General features: G+C 50.4%; 1 protein-coding gene across 1 annotated transcript in view; it reads right to left on the bottom strand.

Moving 5' to 3' along the window:
• The window catches only part of LOC103770254 (voltage-dependent T-type calcium channel subunit alpha-1G-like), a gene marked incomplete at its 3' end in the record, with an annotated part of 46,086 nt that extends 28,530 nt beyond the window's left edge, over positions 1-17,556 (bottom strand). The window contains exons 1-7 of the mRNA XM_008937509.1: positions 17,452-17,556; positions 16,841-16,974; positions 7,426-7,523; positions 5,226-5,385; positions 2,595-2,886; positions 1,984-2,076; positions 1-415 (exon numbers count right to left, since the gene is read on the bottom strand). The exon at positions 1-415 is cut by the window's left edge and continues 414 nt beyond it. Of these exons, the coding sequence (XP_008935757.1) occupies positions 1-415; positions 1,984-2,076; positions 2,595-2,886; positions 5,226-5,385; positions 7,426-7,523; positions 16,841-16,974; positions 17,452-17,544 (1,285 nt within the window). The remainder of the gene's footprint in view (positions 416-1,983; positions 2,077-2,594; positions 2,887-5,225; positions 5,386-7,425; positions 7,524-16,840; positions 16,975-17,451) is intronic.
• Positions 17,557-18,843: the final 1,287 nt, after the last annotated feature.

The raw sequence follows: 18,843 nt of genomic DNA, 5'->3' as shown, positions 1-18,843 counted from the left end.
TCTCAGGGCTGGCACGGGGTGCCCGTAGGTTCCCGTTGCCCAGGTGATAGTGGTGGTGGTGGTGGTGATGGTGGTGGATGAGGTGGTGCACAGAGGACCTCTTCCTGCTCCGGCGCTTCCTGCTTTGCCGGTCGGCTCCCGCTTTGCTTGTGGGGCTGGCGAGGAAGCCCATCCTCACACCAGCCACCCGGTAGGCCTCCACGAGCTGCTTGCTGCCTTTACGGGCAATGTAAACCAGGTACTTGAGGAGCTCGTCGTAGCAGCTGCCCGGCTCTGAAAAGCTGGCGAGGGTGCTGGCGTTGGACAGGTAGCGTACCCGCTGCTCCTTCATCAGCTGGCTCTCACGCTGCTTCGTCTCGGAGAACTGTGTTGCTATCACCACCAGGCAGAGGTTGATCATGAAGAAGGAGCCCACCTAAAGGGACAGGAGCCATCAGCCACCCTGGGGTGGTCGTGCCGACCCCACAGCCCTGCCTCACCCCGGCGCAAAGAGCAGGAAGCAAACCCCAGCCAGCCTCATCTCCTGCAGCACCCCCCGAGCCCCCGCTCCGTGGAGGACACCAGAGATCAAAGCCGAGAGAAGATTACTTTGACAAAAACCTTTTGCTCTTTTAAGATGGTGCTTCTCTCTCTGGGCAGACAGTGGTTGTAATTAGCACAATTAGCAGCATCAGGATGAAGACACAGAGCCTTCCTGATGGGAGCGGTTTGTTCTGGCAGCGCGTGGGCAGCCTCCGAGCGGATCCCTTTCCCCCTGCTAACGGGATTTGCGGGTGACTGTTACGCAAGGGCATCAGCAGTCCGTACCCACAGCTTGGAGATTTGATTTCCAACCAGGGTTTCATGAGGTTCTGCCTTCTGCAGAGCCCAGCGTGGATCACAGAGAATTACTGACGTGCTAATGGGCTATCACACACCGCTAATGTTACTCGTGTGGCAGCTGGAAAAGTACTGCTTGTCCTTCCCCTCCATCATGAGGGGATGCTGAGAGCCAGGGATTGCTTCCTTTTTGGGGAAGCTAATAAATGAACTAGAAAAAGCATCATGGACTGAACCACTTCCCACCTTCTCATCAGGGTTTGAGTCCTGGTTTGATGAGGGGCAGAAATCCCCACAATGGCCTAATGGACAATGTGCAGCTATTTTGATGGACTTACTCCATCCTCTTAGATATCAAGAAAGGGACTCATCTCACTTATCTCAGCTACATCTGAGTGAGGCATCTAATGATCCTTAAGAGTCAAGAGAGAAATAGGCACATCAAGTCTGAAATGCATCTAATTTATTCTGGATGTCTACCTTCAGAAGAGATGAATCACTCCCTTAAAGCACCTATTTTCCTCCCTTGACGATAAAGGGAGTCTAGACAACGAGCTCAGCCACTCACAGGAGACAATACTGCTTGCATAGATGAAGCCCATCATGGAGCCCACCCCACAGAAACTTTGTTGGCTTCTTTGTGGGTGGTCTTAGATGATGCTGTGCAGCGTGGGTGGGCTGTAGGCAGTAATCTCTTCCCTCCTTTCTTAATATGCTTTCTGAAGTTTGGGACTGTTTTGCTCAAGTGTCGCCTCTACACCAAGGCCCCAGCCAGCTGGGTTCTTTGATATGGGGGAATTTCTGGGCAGTCTCATCCTCTTCCAGAGATCAAAATATGACCAGGGGAAATTTGCCTATTTTTAAACTTAAATTCAAGGTGGCAACTAAGAGATAGGACCTCAGAGGACAAAGAGAGAAGCAGTAGAAGCAGGAGGAACAGAACTGTATCTACCAGAGCTTAAGCACATCTTTCTTCCCTTCCTTCATGTCTACAGCAAAATGCAGCTGCAACATAATGCTGTATTGAGGCTGCATGTCTTCCAGCATGCTGGTTTCTACCTCAGCTTTTATATTCACTGTATTATCTGCCCTGTTCCTCTGGGTCATTCACCCTGCTTTATCCAAACGCCAGGAGGACTCCCACGTTCCCCTAAGGCCACTCACAATGATGAGCAGGATGAAGTAGATGAAGTTGTAGAAGGAGTGTGCATCCATGACAAAGTACATGATGTCCACCCAGCCTTCCAGTGTGATGACCTGGTAGAAACAGGAAGGGAAAACAAAGCTGTCAAGGCTCAGTTACACCAGGTGCACAAGCAACATTTCTCCTGGATGGGTAATTTCTGACACTCCATAGCTGGTTTTGGTGCAGTACTAGACACTGAGGAGCCAAATCCTGCTCCTGCACGCCAGTCTATACTTTACCAGTTGCCCAGGTTGAATCCAGCCTTTCTTTTCCAGCTGGACCCAGGGCCCACTACTGCACTTTGCAGAGGAAAGAGCAGTTTCTAGGCTCTGCTCCACATCAGGATGGTCTGGCTGCACACACACCGGGTTTGGAGACTCGGGTTTTGTCCATGCATGTGAGATGGAGGCATCTTCAAAGCAGGCATCAAATAGTATCGCTGACATTTTGAGCACCTAAGCACTACTATATAAGTCCTTGCTGGTGCAAAATAGTCCCAAGGAGTGTGATTATGAAGCCCCTAGGAATGTGCTGGGGGACATGACACACAGACAGGGCTGGGGTCTGTTCACCCACAGACAGGGCTCACCTGAAATATCGCGATCCAGGCGTAGCCAATGTTATCAAAGTTGATGGCTCCCTTGAAGGGGTTGTGCTCCCCAGCAGAGCAGTTGGTGTAATACTGGTTCCAGTTGACACAGGTTGTGTTGGTGGTGTCGTTGTAGGAGTAATAGTCCAGCGTGCACTCGAGCCCCTCCTCCCTCCGGGTGGGAATGCTCCGGCAGTAGCGCATCCCGTTCTCCCGGGGCTGGGAGCAGATGAAAGGGTTCTCGTCTTCATTCTCCGTCTGGTAGTATCGCTCCAAATCCACTGTGTAGGGGCTGAAAGAGTCCAGACAGGGCTGGGGTTTGCACACCAACGGCAGGCAATCTGGCCAGGTAACAACTCTGACAGCAAAGTCTGACTTCTGTTATTCTGGATCTAAAAGCTTTTTTTTTTTTTAAATTTTAATAAGGGATCCCCTAACTGGGTTTGGGGAAACTGAGGCACCGTGCTCAGCCACCCCTCTGATGATACTATTGAGTCACTCCATCAAGAAGTGCTCTGGCTTTCACTTTAGGGAGCCAAGTGCAGGATTCAGCCCAGCAGGGCTTCTCTGAAGTGTCTTTGCTGCAGTTAAGATAGAAATCAGTCAGTTTAAGTTCCCATATCTCCTGTCCTCCTGGAGATGCTGAGAATTACTTAGGGAAACTCTATGTATGAGGACCTCCCAAGCTTCCTAAAAACCAGAGATGGGACCTTCATCTGCATTTCACAGAGTGTGTTCAGCCCATAGGTAAGCTCTAAACTCCCTCTGAGGGTGGCCTTCACACAACATACTAGGCAAAAACACTCTTCAGGGAGATGAAACAACCCATGGCCAGCAAGAAAGGGGCTTCTGGCTCTGCACACCACTATCTCCTTAATGCTGCCAGGACTTCCACTAAAGCTTGCAAAGATATTTTTAAGCCTAGTTCAGCCTGGTTAATTCCTGCAGAATTGCCTTTAATACCCTTCAAAGCTTATCTAAACCTCTGGAATTCTGGCTCAATTAAACAGCACCCAGACCTGTGGCTCTATTGGATTTGCTCGGTGGTGAAGCGGTCCCTCAGCTCTGCAGCCATTCACTTAACAGGGGCGTGCCCTGGGGATCAAAGAATCAGGGAATGGTGGGGGTTGGAAGGGATCTCTGGGGAACATCTCATCCCACCTACCTGCTAAAGCAAGTTCACCCAGAGCAGGTTGCACAGGTGCGTGTCTGGGCAGGTTTGGAATCTCTCCAGAGGAGACTCCACAACTTCTTTGGGCAGCCTGTTCTAGGGCTCTGGTACCCACAAAGTAATTAAGTTTTCCTTATGACTAGGTGGAGCTTCCTGTGTTCTAGTTTGTGCCCGTTGCCCCTTGTCTTATCACTGGTTACCACTGAAAAGAGTCTGGCCCCATCCTCTTGACACCTGCCCTTCAGATATTGATAAGCATTGATAAAATCCCCTCTCAGTCTTTTTTTCCCCAGGCTAAACAGCCCCAGGTCTCTCAGCCTTTCTTCATCAGGTAGTTGCTCCAGTCATCTCATCACGTTTGTAGCCACTGCTGGACTCTCTCCAGTAGTTCCCTGTCTCTCTTGAACTGGGCAGCCCACAACAGTACCTGAGCTGTGGCCTCACTAGGGCAGAGTAATGACCCTCACAACTGCCTTTTGAGGCCATGACTTAAAAGAGGGGAGTAGTTGACTAGGAGATGGGTGGGAGAGGTTAAAAGGTGCACTGTGCCAGCTCCAGATCCAAGAGCCAGCCTAGCCATAGCAGCATCATGATCCTGCCATGTGCAACAGAGGCTTCTGGCTTGCAGAACTTCTCCATCCAGGTGTGGATCGAGCTGGATCAGCTTGGGAGAGTCACAGTTTGAAAGCAATCCACTGAAAGATGACAGAAGTACTGGAACTCAGCAGAGCCATCCTCAAGGGCTTGCAGTCACCTGCCCTTCTCCAAGCATTTGAAGGGAGGGAATTGGTGGGAAAAAGCAGGCAGGTAGGAGAACAGGTATGGAAACCCTGGTCTGAAAGAGTCTGAGAGCTACCAGCTATTTCAACCACTGCTCAAACATCCCTACACCTGGCAAGCTGGCTGGCCAGGAAACTGGGTGCTGCAAACTCCCATTTGACCACAGTAATCCTCTTGGCCTTAAAATCCAAGGATCTGTGAAAATTAACACTTTAGGACACGGACTATCTCTTGCTCTGAAAAGGATCTAGCATCACAAAATGTCTGGTAGCTCCATGAGCTGTCCCTGGGGTTTAGGTGGGATTACAAACACCATACCAATAAACACTACCAGCTGCCAAACGGGATTCAGACCTCAGTGGCTCAGCAAATGCAGAAAAGGTCACACTTTTAATGATATGCTGAATTTAGAAGCGTGAGCTCTTAGTCTCTGGGGATTTTTGGAGGCTCTTGTCAATCAGAAAGGTTCCCAAGTGCTGGCTGGAGGACAAGGGCAGCCCTGCAGGGCTCAAATTGCAAATTTTCACAGCTCGCCCTATGCCTGAGGAGGAGTTGTGGTGGCATTTAGGAGCAGGGAGCTTTCACAGAGGACCAGGGCTTTTTAATGGGGGATATCCTTGTCTCCTGGAGGCAAAGACTCGCCCAAGCTGGACAGACTTCTGCTGCCCACACAGACTCACATGCTGAAGTTCTCGGGGAGGAAGCAGCGGTTCCTGAGCAAACCTGCCCACAGCTGGACTCCCACGATGCCGAAGATGAAGAAGACAAAGAAGCAGAGGAGGAGAACATTCCCCAGCATGGGCAGTGTGTCCAAAAGAAGAGTCACCAGGATGCGCATACCTGAGGTGGAGAGGGGAAATCCATGATGAATTGTCTTACTCATGACCTTTTCCTTTCCACGCATGCTTTTCTTCCACTGCCAGCCACTGCCTTCCCAACCACCACCCTGGTCACCCACACGTGGCTTACAAACACCCACAGCTCCCAAGTCCTTTCCTCTGGTTACTTCCCAAAGCCCCAGGGACACCGCCTTCATCCGTGCCCTGCTCCTCTCCCTTCGCTCACCACTCAAGTCCTAAAGTTTTCTAGCAACTACAGGTCTCCTTTCTTCCCTGAGACCAAACTCTTATGTTCTCCTTTGCCCAGCTGTATTTCTTTCCCCACTCAGTATACATTAAAATTCCCTTCCCTCTCTAATTCCACTCATCTACCCTAAATCCTCTCTCTTCTTTAAAATACAGTACTTCCTCTGGCAGTTAATTCTCACAAGTCCAGAACAGCCAGTTCTGTAACAAAGACAAATTGATGGTGACTTCAACTTGACATTTACACACAAAAAAAATTGATTTCATCTGACGTCTCTGTAATATTCTGCTCATCTCTCGCTCTCCTCCTTTCCCCATCTTCTGCATTCTCTCACTCATTTATATTGATTTTCATTTAAAGAAAGCTTTACCGTTGCACCCTTTACTTTGATACTTCAAGAAGACTTTTGTCTCTCCCTGATGCTGTTACCTTCCCTATCAAGGTTTTTCTTCTACTAGGGAACAACCACCTTGCGTCAACTACTAATTAACTGAAATGACTTTCTGTGGTTGCAGCATTTATCATCATACAAACCCCTCTTTTTTCTTTTCCCACCTTACATTTCTACCCCCTTGTAACTACATTGCAGAGAAGCCAAGATAAATTACCCGGGATTTCAAAATACATTAAGTGAATTACATCCTCAGTTAGACAGTGCTGGATAAATTCAGCCATCCATCAGTTCAGCGGTGGGGATAAAAAAACACATTGCAAACAGGATTCTGAAGCTACTATAATGATTGAAGCAGCAGCAAAGCCAGATTAAGTTCAAGAGTGAGGACCAGAACAGCAAATAGAGCCCAGGCACATCCAGCATCAGAATTGAAGCTGATTAGTGCTCGTCAAGGCATCAGGCTAGTTCAGATAAGGGAGCTCAGACTTGAATTTAATTTAGCTAAAACAATGTTGGATTCGATACTCAGGTTTGTAGGACCACGAAAACGACAGTTCTGCTGCTGTACTTATGCTTTACACACTCGATCCGTGGTGTCCACGAGGGACAGAGCTCAGCACCTCTCAAGCACTTGGGCTTTGCCCAGCACGATGCAGCAGGAACGGCTCCCTGGGTGGTTTGGTTGGGTTTGCAATGGCCAGTGTCTCTCCAAGCACGTGGCTGGGTTGCCATCACATGCTGACATGCACAAGCAGGCATTGCCTCCCACTGCTGTTCAAGTTGGAGGCTGAGAGCCTCATGCATGACCTGATAAACCAGGGCTGAATAGCTACCTCCCATCCCACCCAGGCTTGCTCTGGAGATGTTTGTGTTCTTGGCTGTATGGACCAGCTCTGGGGAGCAGAGCAAGAGATATGTTCCAAGAGCTGCAGCACCTCCCAGGAGGCTGTCTCCAGGCACAACAAGATTTCCTTGCCCAAATTCCTCCAGGAAAGGATGGGTTAGCACAGGGAGGGTGGGAGCAGCATGGCTCAGACCCCTCTACCCAGGCTGCCTGACAAAGGCTGTTGGTTCAGTCAATCCCTATCACCTGCATCCCTTCAACTTAGCAGCCTCCTAAGACCCTCTTCAGATTAGAAAGGAGTCAGAAGACAACCTAGGATATCTTATTGACTGGTGGCTCATCCTGGATCCCACGGGTGTCAAAAGGAACACTATTTAATGTAGGAGAGTGTCAGGCACTGGAAACCAGAGAGTGGTGGTAGGGCTTAGCACTACAGGGCTTAGGAGAATGTTTGAGCTGCAATGTAAGATGGGAAGCATCCTCATTTGCTCTTCCACCTCTGGGGCACAGCTAGAGAGAGCTTGCATAAGCAGGAAGGAATAAGGCTCTGACTTACTGGGGACCCTGTTGATGGCCCTGAGTGGCCGCAGGACGCGGACGGTGCGGACGGCCGAGAAGCTGACGTTCTGCAGGTCCAGGGAATACTCCAGCATCCTGCAGAAGACATGAGCACACAGGAGCATGAAGGCTCTTCTGGAGAAATGTTAGATTATCAAACATTATAAATCAAACATTATATGCCAGCTGCTCACAGAGGGACTCGTTACTGCATCTCTCCCATCAGGAAAGTTTGCCAGAGGAATTAATTAAGGGTTGTTTGCGTATCGGAATAAAGTCAACGAGTGAGAAGGTGATACACCAGCCCACACAGCCACTGATCTTTTCTCTCATCTGCTTTGGTTGCTGTTTTTGAACTGGTCCAGAGCAGAAACTTCTGAAAGTCCCTGCACACTCCAGGGGGGGCAATTTCCAGACACAGCCCTGTTTTTAACAATGATTGTACAGGTACTCCAGCGAATCTGGGTTCACTCTGCTGAGCACCACCACAACCCTAAAATGAAGAGAGGAGCATCCCCTGGTGCAGAACCTTTCTGTGGGGCACAGGAGGTGCATGGCACAGGGACTGAGCTGTGACAGCTCTACCCAGCAGACATCACTGGCAGGTGGATGGGAAAGTGCACAAATCAAAACTGATAACACTTGTAGACAACATACGGGGCAGATATGGACCAAGGAACCTCCCAATGCTCCTATGCTGTGTCTGATGGGGTTATTTCACAGCTCAGGACACTGAGGTGCAACCTTCACATGACTTAGTCTGAGGATACATTTGGACTGCTGCAAGTCCCTGGGGTCTCCAAGCACCATCTTGCTCTTCTCATGGCACTTTTAGCACAGTGGGACCATCAGTCACATCACTGCCAGGACTTCCCACGTCTGGGAAAACACAAGAGCTCTGCCCAAAAGCATTCTTGAAGAGGCAGAGCCAGGCAAAGGTAAGGAAGAAGTGCATGAGGCTCCCTGCACAGCCAGGCTCCTGCTGCCACAGGCAACCTCAGGATATTAATGTCTTCCAAAAATTACCAAATTCCATCTCAAAACTAGTTGGGTGGTTCCCTCCCTCTAACTTTGATGGTCAAAAGCCTAACTTCCAGCCTGAATTTATTCAGGACAAGCTCACATCCATTTGTTCTTAGGGCAGTGCTGTCTTTTAAGCAGCTCCTGTAGCTGTTCTCTATCCCTGGTGTTTACCCACCTGATGTATTTACAGAAGACAAATCACATCTCCACTCAGCCTTGATTTTGCAAAGCCAAACAAACCAAGCTCTCCCAGCTCCATCTCATAGATAGGCTCTCTGCTTCCCAGTCACAACCTTTCTCCACGCCTGCCCTGGCCTGAATTAATCTCACCTGATTAGATAACAAGCTTCTGGAGGAGGCTTTGCTGGCACCTTCCACAAAGGCACCGGTGCTGCCCCCTCTCTCCCTACTGGAAATCTGGCAAGATTCATCCACCTCACGTTGGCTTTGCCATGGCTGCAGCATTCTGGGGGTATCTGCTCTTGCTCTGATCAGCCCAACCCACTCTCCTCCATCCTGGCTGTTGGCAGGTGAGGAACACCCAGGGTAGAGAAGACTATCTTTCCAGCCCCCAAATACACAACTCCATGCCTGATGAAGTGAAACTTTATCAGGTTTCTTTTGATAGGCTCTAATGAGGATGACAATGACCAAATCATACCTAAGATCAAAATGACCTCAACATATAGCTCTGCATTTCCCTGACACCCACAGCCACAGGACAGTTGCAGATGATGAATGCTGGACAGGCACACATGGAGTTTGTTCCATCCTCTGACCAGAGAGGAAGGCAGCATGTCCACAAAAGCTCACTTAGTAACCACCAAACCAGCCCCTTTCTCAGTGTGCAGGACTCACTGCATTGGGTGAGCTTTGGCTAAGGAAAGGATCAACAATCTCCCCAGGCTTCAGTGGTTCTCAGGTTTCACTGGCTGGCTGAAAAGATTTTTGTATGGTTTGCAGGATTCAGGTAAAAAGCTCATGTCAAACGTACAGCTTTGCTTTCATCCATTATTAAAACAGAGGCTAAGAGCAGACTTCAGAGCAGCACGTGGCTACCTGCACCAAGACACACCATCTTCTGATTAACAACAGCTCCAGACTCACTTTCAGAGATGTGTGTACTTGTAACCTGCTTGTAAAGTGCATTTTCATTTAACATATTGAAGAACAGTTACAATGCCAAATTTAAAAAAAAAAAAAAACAAAACAAAACAAAACAAAAAAAAAAAACCAAACAAAAAAAAAAACAAAAAAAAAAAAAAAAACCAAAAAAAACCCAACCAAACACCAACCCAGTAGCTTGGGCAAACACTCTAACACTGAGACCAAGAGCAAGTAGGTGCTCTCCTACCTCTGCTGCCAGCCACTGCTGTCAGTGTTCCAGCACCATGAGCTCAGCCCCTGACCTAGACTACAGGATCCACACATTGCTGCTAACTAACAGCTTAAGAGCTTTGAGAGAACCCAATACTGGGGAGAAAAAAACATGGGTGAAAATCAGCCACTAAAGAGCAAGTCCAATGAGAAACCCATCATGTCCCATCTCTAAGGTCACTTCCCAAGGCAAATGGATGCACAAAAAGAATCAATTGATATGCCTGGCAAGGGAAGATACCCAGGGAAAGCAAATGTCAGGACATCACCAACTGGTGAGGTGACAGGTGCATTTACCAGCACACACAACATTTACATGTCAAAAATCTGCAGTGCAAAAAGCCCCCAGTGAAGCTTCAGCCCCAATGTCATTTCTGGTCAAACAAGAGAGCACGATGCCTGTCAGCGCCTCTGCCATGGGCCCGTGTGCCCAGCCAAGCTAAAGGCTCAGAAAAATACTCAGCGTTAAATAGGATGGATTCACAGCAAACGCTGAGACTCCTCAGAGTGATCAGCAGCCCCCGATCGCTGGAGTTACTCAGGAGGAAAGCGGAAATATTTAGGAGTTTCTAAGAATAAAAGTGGAGCATCTGCAAAGGCAGACGTACAACGGGCTGGTGGTGGGATGCAGAGTGAGAGCTGATGCAAACCTTTGGCAAATACTCCTCCACAAAGGAAAGCTCCCGGGACTCAGCAGACAAACACAAAGGATGGCTCAAGATGGACTGGGCAGCCAAAATTCATTCCTGTTCAGCCTGGAGATAGTGAGGATCAGAGCACACTGGGGTTTCTTTCATAGAAAACCCAAAGCATTGGGAAGGATTTTGCAAGGCAGCATCCCTGCCTGTGGCAAAGGGCTCCCAAAAGTGATGTTCAGGAGCACCATGGGTGGGGTTGAAGGGGCTCTTCTCACCCAGCAAGCCTCTAATATTGCACAGAAATGCTGTTGAAACCCTTCCCAAACCTACCCAGCATCACCTCACAGATTCATCGTGTTCTCAGCCCTATCCCCACATCACTCTTGCTCAAGAAGCAGAAGATGGTGTGAAGACCCACCAGAGTGGTGGAGTTTGTGCTGGGTGGTCTTTCTGAGGAAAAACTGAGCTTTCCTCTTTCACAACTGGGTGCTGGGCATGCTACGGGTTCCTTGTGTGACCTCAGTTACATGCCCTGGCTCTACAGCAGCCTCTGCTACAGGAGTTGGGAGGATAAAGAGTAGCCAAGACCTGGGGCTGCCAACGAAGACCAAAAACCCTGGGAGCTACCCACCCCTCTGCCTAGAGGGGCAGAGAGCTGCCACTCGCTGCCAGCAAGAGATAGGCTCAGATTTATTCAGCATTAAAAGGTTTCCAAAACTGGGCATATAGGCACCCTTTATCTACAAAGCACAGCAATCAGTGGAGGATATTAAGCCATCGGTGCTGGAAAAGACAAGGGGGAATTATTTAGGCAGTGCTGGATCTTCAGAAAGCTGGAATGAAATTTCCTCCCAGCCCTCGCCAGCTTTGCTGTGCTCTGCTTTCGCTCTAGAGCTGCTTTTCCAGCCTCGCGAGTCTCACCACACTCGTGGGTGTTGCTTAGTTTTAAAAATATTCATTTTAATCATGCTGAACAGGCTAAAAAGAATAACACTGGAGGGACCACGAACCCTGCAGGCAGCTGGGTCTGCCTGTCCCATGTGTCCCAGTCAGGACACCTGACTCATGAGGCTTTTGAAGCAGCAGTAAGTTCTGCTGACGGACTGAAAGAAACTCAAGACTTCTCCCCCAAAAAAAAGTCCTCAAACTTAAAAAACCCAAGTCTTTTCACAGGTGGGTCTGAGTCAGCTCAGCTGCGAGGGAGGCTGCTGAGGGGTTTCTTTTACCCAACAGGTTTTGGTGCTTGGTCAGGATGCTCTGCTTCCAAGGCTGTGGGAAGGAGGCATGGAGCAGAAAGCAGCTGGGGGGGGTGTCTCTGTTGGCCCCAGGTCTCAGCTGCTTTTCATCTTCCCAAAAGTCACTTAAAGCATCCAATTGCAAAGCTCAGCCCCAGATTTTGAACTCCCTATCATGATTATCGGCTTGATGCCATTCTGCCACTTCTGGTCAAAGCAAATAGCACCTAATTCAGGATTAGCCAGGACGCAGCAGCAGGGCCATGGGGGAAGGTTCCCGGCTTCCAGGACCCTTGCATCCACCCTGGAAGCACCGCTGAGGGGCAGGCTCCTGGGAGAAGGTTTGGTGCAGCTTTCCCCGCAGCTCGAAGGGGCTGCGGCTGTGATTGCACATCGGGTAATTGCGTGTGCAAATCAGCCACTTACACGGGCAATTACCCCGTGGCGCCGGCCCTGCCCAGGCAGCTTGGAGGGCACTGCGCAGCCACGGCTCCAAGGGATCGATACGGGCACACGGGGGGGATGGCAAAGCACCGTTCACCTCTGCCTCTCTGTTCCTTTTTGTTTTGAAGGGCTGGAGGAACAGGGGAAGAACAGCCTTTGCTGGCAGCCACGCCGGGAGCCTGCAGCACCATGGGCAGCCCCACACCAGCGCTTCCCTCCCCGTGTCTGTGTGGGGAGTTGAAAGAGCCCCTTGATCAGCCTCATACCCTTCAGAAGAGCCCTGCCTGCTTGTGAAGCTAACTGGCACTGCCAGCCGAAGATCACAGGCAGGAGGCTTCACCCGAGGCACCCAGCAGGAGCCTTGCTCTGGCTGCTGCAACCACAGGCTCACCGCTCCCCATGGAGCCCAGGCTGGCAGCATTGCCCTTACCCCAATTCCTGAGCTAAAGAGCTTTCCAGAAACCATCTCGGTTTAGATGGAGCAGGGCTGGAGTGGGGGACAGCAAAGCATCCCTTTCTCTCCTGTTACCTATAAACACAGCAAAACTTCCTGCGGCATATTTCATCCCTGAAATTCAGCACTCAAAACCAGGAGCAAGCAAGACATCCTTAAGGGTTGTTTATGAAGACTTCAGTAGAGCTCTCTTTAATACAGCCTTCAACAGAGGGAGAAAAAAAAATGATAAAAATCAGTAGAAGTGTTCAGGAAGCAAAGAGAAAAAGACATGGTGCCTCTGTTTCCGAAGAAAGGACTCTGCCAACCACCTCTGGCCCCGGCTCGTCTCAAATTGTAAGCAAAATATTCCAGAAGTGTTTAAGTTTCCTACAAAGTCTTTTAAGAGGCCTCTTATGGTTACAATGAACAAAGCCCAAACAGAACTCCGCAGACTTGGCCAAACAACTGACAGAGCCCGGAGGAACCACAGACCTGCACGACTCACGGCCGGGATGATGCACAGCCCTGCTTGGAGGGGAGCAGGAACACAGGCACGGCTCCAGAGCCCTGCTTGACCCCATGTCCAGAGAAGGCAGAGAGGAACCCTGTAAGTTCTTATAGTACCAAACCATCCCCTCACTTAAAGTCTCTCGCATGGGAAAATAATTAACCATTTAATTTTTTTTGTTTTGTTTTAAGTTTTGTGTTGGTTGCTCTTTTTTTTAATGAGGATGGTTTGAAGAGCAATTCAACCCACAGGGATGCAGAGGTTCATGGAACTCCTCATCTGACCAAAGTCAAAACAAGCTGATGTCCTGCAAGCTGGTGGGACTGCAGCAAAGCGGCTGGGGCTGACTCCAGCTGAGGAGTGGGCAGATCTCAAACTGTGGCCACCCTCTTTCCACAGACTGATTGGAGAAGAGGTCTCCACATCCTGGTCTGAAGGAGGGGGAGGCAGGGCAGGTGTCAGGTCCTGGAGCGGCCATGGAGATGGCAAGTCAGGGCATATCTCCATCCTATAGCTCCAATTCACCAGCCTGAGCCTCGGCCAGCACTAAACTGTAAACACTTGTGCATATTTTTGGATGTAAACAAGCATTCATCCTCAATACCTCTGCGTCTTTACACCAGGAGAGGTCAAAATCATATTGAGTCGTCTTTAGAGAGCCAGAGCTGGCTTGCAACGCCTGTTAACCTTCAAGTGTTCTCTTAAAAGCCAGCTCCCAGATCCTCTCCTCTAAAATAACGCAACGTAATTACGCCATTCATCACTTTTTTCTTCCCTTTTCCCCATGCAGCTCCATAACCTACAGCCAAAGCCATGTTTCACTAAGCTGAGTTTTGATAATACAGCGCTATTCTCATCTCCAGCAAGTTTTACTGTAATTACAGAGATGTGTTGCAGACATTACACACTCTACAATTAGCGCTAATTGCATTACATTGTCACAGAGAAGTCATTTACTCTCCATGAGCTCATGAGATTGGTCTGGACAGTTTAACAGAGCTTGAGAAGTACTTAATGGCACACCACGAAGGTGGCCGGCAGAGGCGCGCCGAGCACCCGAGAGGCTCTCCCAGCCCTCTGCAAGCAGCAGAATGTGGGTAAACACAAACAAAAAAGGTTTATTTACCATGTTAATCTCTGTCAGGTCCAGAAATTTCTCAAGTAATGGGGAGGATGAGATACTAGAGTTATTGGGGTTTTCTACCCAGGGAGCATAGGGCCCCAGCATGCAGCACACCCCTCAGCATGACGAGCCTTCCCCATCCAACACGCTGCAGACACACTTCGCTGCTTCTCCTCTCCTGCTGCCACCACTTTCTGCAGCCCATGGGCAGGGACGCGGCACGGAAAGCAGGAGAGCAGGAACCCAAGGACCTGGTGGGTGCTGGGGACCCCACACAGTCCTGCTGCTTCCCATGTCTTACCCAAAAAAAAAAAAAGGGAGAGAAGAAGTATGAAGACAGAAGCAGAGCTGCTTCATTGTGGTCACCAGGGCCACGTGGAAATGTCACTTTGGGAGTCTCTTACCCTGTCATTTCACTAGGGAACCTGTCTGAAGCCCTTGCATGAGATCTAAATAAAAACATGAGACACTTCATCAAGTATCTAGGAAATACAGTGGAGATCTGAGGATTGCCCTGGACACGCTCTCCTCCAGGGCCACAGCCCAGCTCTGGCCCCTTTCCTGACATCATGCACCTGCTCAGATGCAAGACCCCATCACACTGAGCTTGGCTTGTCCTTTGCTCTGCTATGAGCACCATGGTCTGGACGCTTGTTGGGGTAATTTGCCCCATGTGGGAACCCCAGAGCTGCCCTCAGAGGCTACTGGAGGAATCTCCCTCTGTCTAGTTGGGATTTGACCTTCGAGTGCTTTTTTTTCTTATACTTACAGTGGGTTTTAACCCATGTCTTGAGCTTCATAAGAGGCTTGTGTCCCCTATTTTTTCCTCTGCTACAGCAGCAGCCCCTTCCTGAAGCCCCTCCAGCTCCCCCTGGCATTTGGCACTGCCAGGGACGCCAGGAGGGTCCAGCCCGGGGATGCAGGAGGGTGGCTGTGTCAGGGAGGTGGGTGCTGCTGTCCATGCTCTGCCCAGGAAGGAGGTGCCTCTCACACACCCAGACCCAGCCAGGGGCTGCAGGTGGGAAGAGACTTGATGCTTGATTAAGCAAAGTGCAGCGATATTTTGACATGAGAATTGGGACAGTCTATGCTGATGTCCCTCTAGACTGAGGTCCCATCATGGTGGGGTCTCCACAGAAGCACAGTTCCAGCCCCAAGGACTTTGTAAGCTGAACAGGCAAGGCCAGGGCTGGGCTGGGAGGGGAATGCAGCAGCACCCCAGGGTGGCAGAGCTGGAAGGAGCCCAGCATCCATCACCATGTCTCCCCAAGCCTCCGCAGGTGTGGTACCTGGCTTTGCCTGGGTCTGGTTCTTCACCACACTTAGTTCTTGTATAAGCAATAATAAAGAAGAAATAAAGAATGCACAGGGTGGCTTTAGCAGGCTCCAGCCCTTGGCCGTGCTGCCAATTCACAACCCTGCCAGAGCCCATTGGACCCAGGGTCCCACCTTGTTGAACATTGCATCACTGTAGCCCCTAACATTGCTCAGACACCTCAGGAGGAAACTTTGAGCCCTCTCCTAAGGTGAGGAACCAGCTAGTGCAGCTGGGCAGCTGCTTGTGGCCTTCTGCAGAACGTGGGTTTATGGGAACAGTTACAGCTCTTGGCCTTTCTGCCCTCCATCTCTTGCATGGGTCTCAAGCCTCACTACATCTCTTGGCCTCTGCACTACCCTGTGGAAATGAGTTTCCCAGGCCAAATTTGCACCTCCTTACTGGTTTTACTGGGCCACTGTTTGGGTTCTCCCAGCTGCCTGGCAGAGGTGTGCGCCATGACCCAATGGGGCTGGTGAGGGACCATAAGCAAAGCCCACTGAGATGTTGCCCCTTTTTGGGGCACACCAAACCCACACCAGGTAAACAGACCAGATGGGAGGGTCCCCATCTCCTCTCCAGGAAAATCCAGTAAATTTGATCTCTAGCTCTACCAAAAGAGGAAAAAATCCCACTGTTTTCCCAAAGGTCTTTGGGCTCTTGGAGCAGGGAGGGGAGGCGAGGGCCGGTGAGCAATTCCTGTGTCAAAGAAACTCAGCTCACTGGCCAGGGGCCAAAGACTTTTCATGTGGATTTCCAGGCTCTGCCAGGAGACTCTTGGGTGCTGGAAGGGCCTTTAATTCAAACCAGGTGCCTCTGAAAGGAAAACACTCAAAAAAGAGAACTTGGTCACTTTCCCTCAAAAAAAAAAGTACAATAATGAGGGCAATCATAAATATTTCAGTGAAATATCCTCCCTGGCACACCACTCCATGCTGCCAACTGCCCGCTCCACCACCACCTCACTTGATGGAAACCAAAACCACTGGTGGGGCTGGAGGGAGAAGAGCTGATCCCAGTGCCTGCTGAGGAGCCCCAGGGCACAGACCGCCCAAAATCCACCACAAACAGCTTTTGTTGCCCAGCTCTGCTCTCTCCAGGAGCTGAGCACCAGCTATGGAGAGGATTGGAGGGCACTCTGTGCTCCAGGCTGTGGTGCCAGCATGGACAACGCCAATGGCACTGATGCCCAGCAAGACCTCAGCCTTCACTGCTGCAAACCAGACACTCCCCCAAATCCAACACTCACCAAGGGGTGCTATGAGTGACAACAGAGAGGGATGGTGAGAGGGGCTCCTGCTGCACTGGGCTTACCCTGCAATGACAATGAAGAAGTCCAGGCGGTTCCATGTGTCTCCCAAGTAGCATTTCTTCCCAAAAATGCCCAGTGCAATCATCTTGACGATCATTTCCACAGCAAAGAAGGCAAAGATGAAATCATCAAAGCTCTGCAAAAGAAAGGAAGGGAGAAGGGATGCTCCTGCAGCTCTGCACACTTACATGGGTGGAGGGAATTAGAGACATGAGCCCAACAAGGTCTCTTTATGTACCACCAAGAGCAAAAATTCCTGGGCAGAGGCAGTGCTGAGAGCGGCCTTGTGTCTTCCCCCAACCCAGACTGGCCAACAGAACCCACAGTGGGTCAAATATATTTTGGGCACTGCTTTCCCTATAAACTAGATGGTTAACCCTCCCCAAGCCCTCCACAGGAGGCCTGGCTATGCTGGGGCAGGCCCAGCCTGGCAGGGGCTTTGCCTGATGACTCTGCGTGTTCACATCTGAGCACCAAGATCAGCATCTTTAAGTGCTGGCAGGACAACCAGTGCAGGCAGGACCCCACCACCCCACCTCTGCTGCAGCTTGCTCCTTTCTGCTCTCCACCAGCCGTCGCCCCCGGGCGGCTCAGAGCCGCGGCTGGGCCGTACCTGGAGGATCCTGCAGCGCGGCGAGTCGCAGGCGATGTCCTCGCAGGGGTGGAACATGCCCAGCGTCACACAGTTGAGCAGGATCACCAGCATGCTGACCCTCTCGAACCACCTGCACAGCACCCCGTCAAGGAAGCCACGGACCCACCAGGGACCCACCAGGGACCCACAGCAGCACCCGCCAGCACTCGCCGCTGAAGCGGGTTAGTCTGGTTGCTGCAGCAAGGGCACACCAGCTTCTCTGGGCTGGGGATTTTTCTGTTTTTTTTTCTGGAAAAGGTCTCTGGTTTTCCAGGGGACCGAGTGCTGATGTGATGGATTGAAAAATTAAATTAAAAGAATGATAGCAACTTTTAGAAAAAAATACCAAGCCTACACTGTTAATTTCCTCTCCTGGCATTTTATGGAAAAGCACTTTAACAACATGACAATTTTCTATTAACCATGTCACGGCTTATCCCAGGGGCGTTCCCCTGAAGTCACTACTTGAACTTTCCATTCCCAGTCCAAATTAAGACTGTCAAAACCATTAACCAACTGTCTAAAAGCTTTTAAGACTGTGAAGGCCAGCAGAGCCCATCTCCTACCCCAACATGGAGGAATTTTAAAGAGATGAGCTGCCAAGACAGACTTCAGATGCTGTTACTCTTGGGACAGAATAAAGCATGCAGCAAATCCTGATAAGGATGGTTCAAAGCTGGTACTAAATTTTTTGCATCCTTCTAGGGGGCATTTCCAGCCAGCTCTTGACTGCCTGGGGTATAGAGATGTGAAATCCAAGAGCTGGTGCAACACAACATGGGGGTTATCTTCCAGCCTAGCACAGAAAACACCCCATCGGCTGCCACAACCCGCAGGCAGCAGCTCCCAGGCTCTAGGAAAATAAACATGACCCTTGTCAGACAAGAGCTTTCGCTGCATCGTGGTAGCGGGTGGTGTTTGGGAGCCCGTGCTGTAGTGTTATCTGGCTGAGGAAGAAGAAGGTGAGGATGAATCAGCAGGTGCCTCCCCACGGGGTGCACACAGAGCTGGAGTTGGCAGCTCCTGCCACCCATCCTGGGCGAATTCCTGGGAAATCACATGGGGCTGAGTCATGGCTTGGTCGTTGGCAATCTGGGTCTTTTAATCGGAAGAAATGTTTGCAAGATATCGGGATAGAGGTTCCAATTGTCAGGCTGGGGCCATGGGCAGGGATATGTGGCCCAAACATAGTCCTGCAGGGGCAGGCGTGGAGCGGGGAGCAGCACTGGGGGGGACCTGCAGGTATTCCCCAGCCTGGGGAGCTGTAAAGTACAAACACAGGCTGGGTGATGAGTGGCTGGAGAGCAGCCCTGTGGAGGACTCGGGGGTGCTGGTGGATGAAAAACTGAGGGTGAGCTGGCAAAATGCACT

This window comes from Merops nubicus, unplaced genomic scaffold, assembly GCF_000691845.1.
Source record: "Merops nubicus isolate BGI_N331 unplaced genomic scaffold, ASM69184v1 scaffold15923, whole genome shotgun sequence".
In the NCBI taxonomy this organism is placed as follows: domain Eukaryota; kingdom Metazoa; phylum Chordata; class Aves; order Coraciiformes; family Meropidae; genus Merops; species Merops nubicus.
The sequence above is the reverse complement of the archived record's forward strand: the minus strand, read 5'-3'. Positions and strand labels throughout refer to the sequence as shown.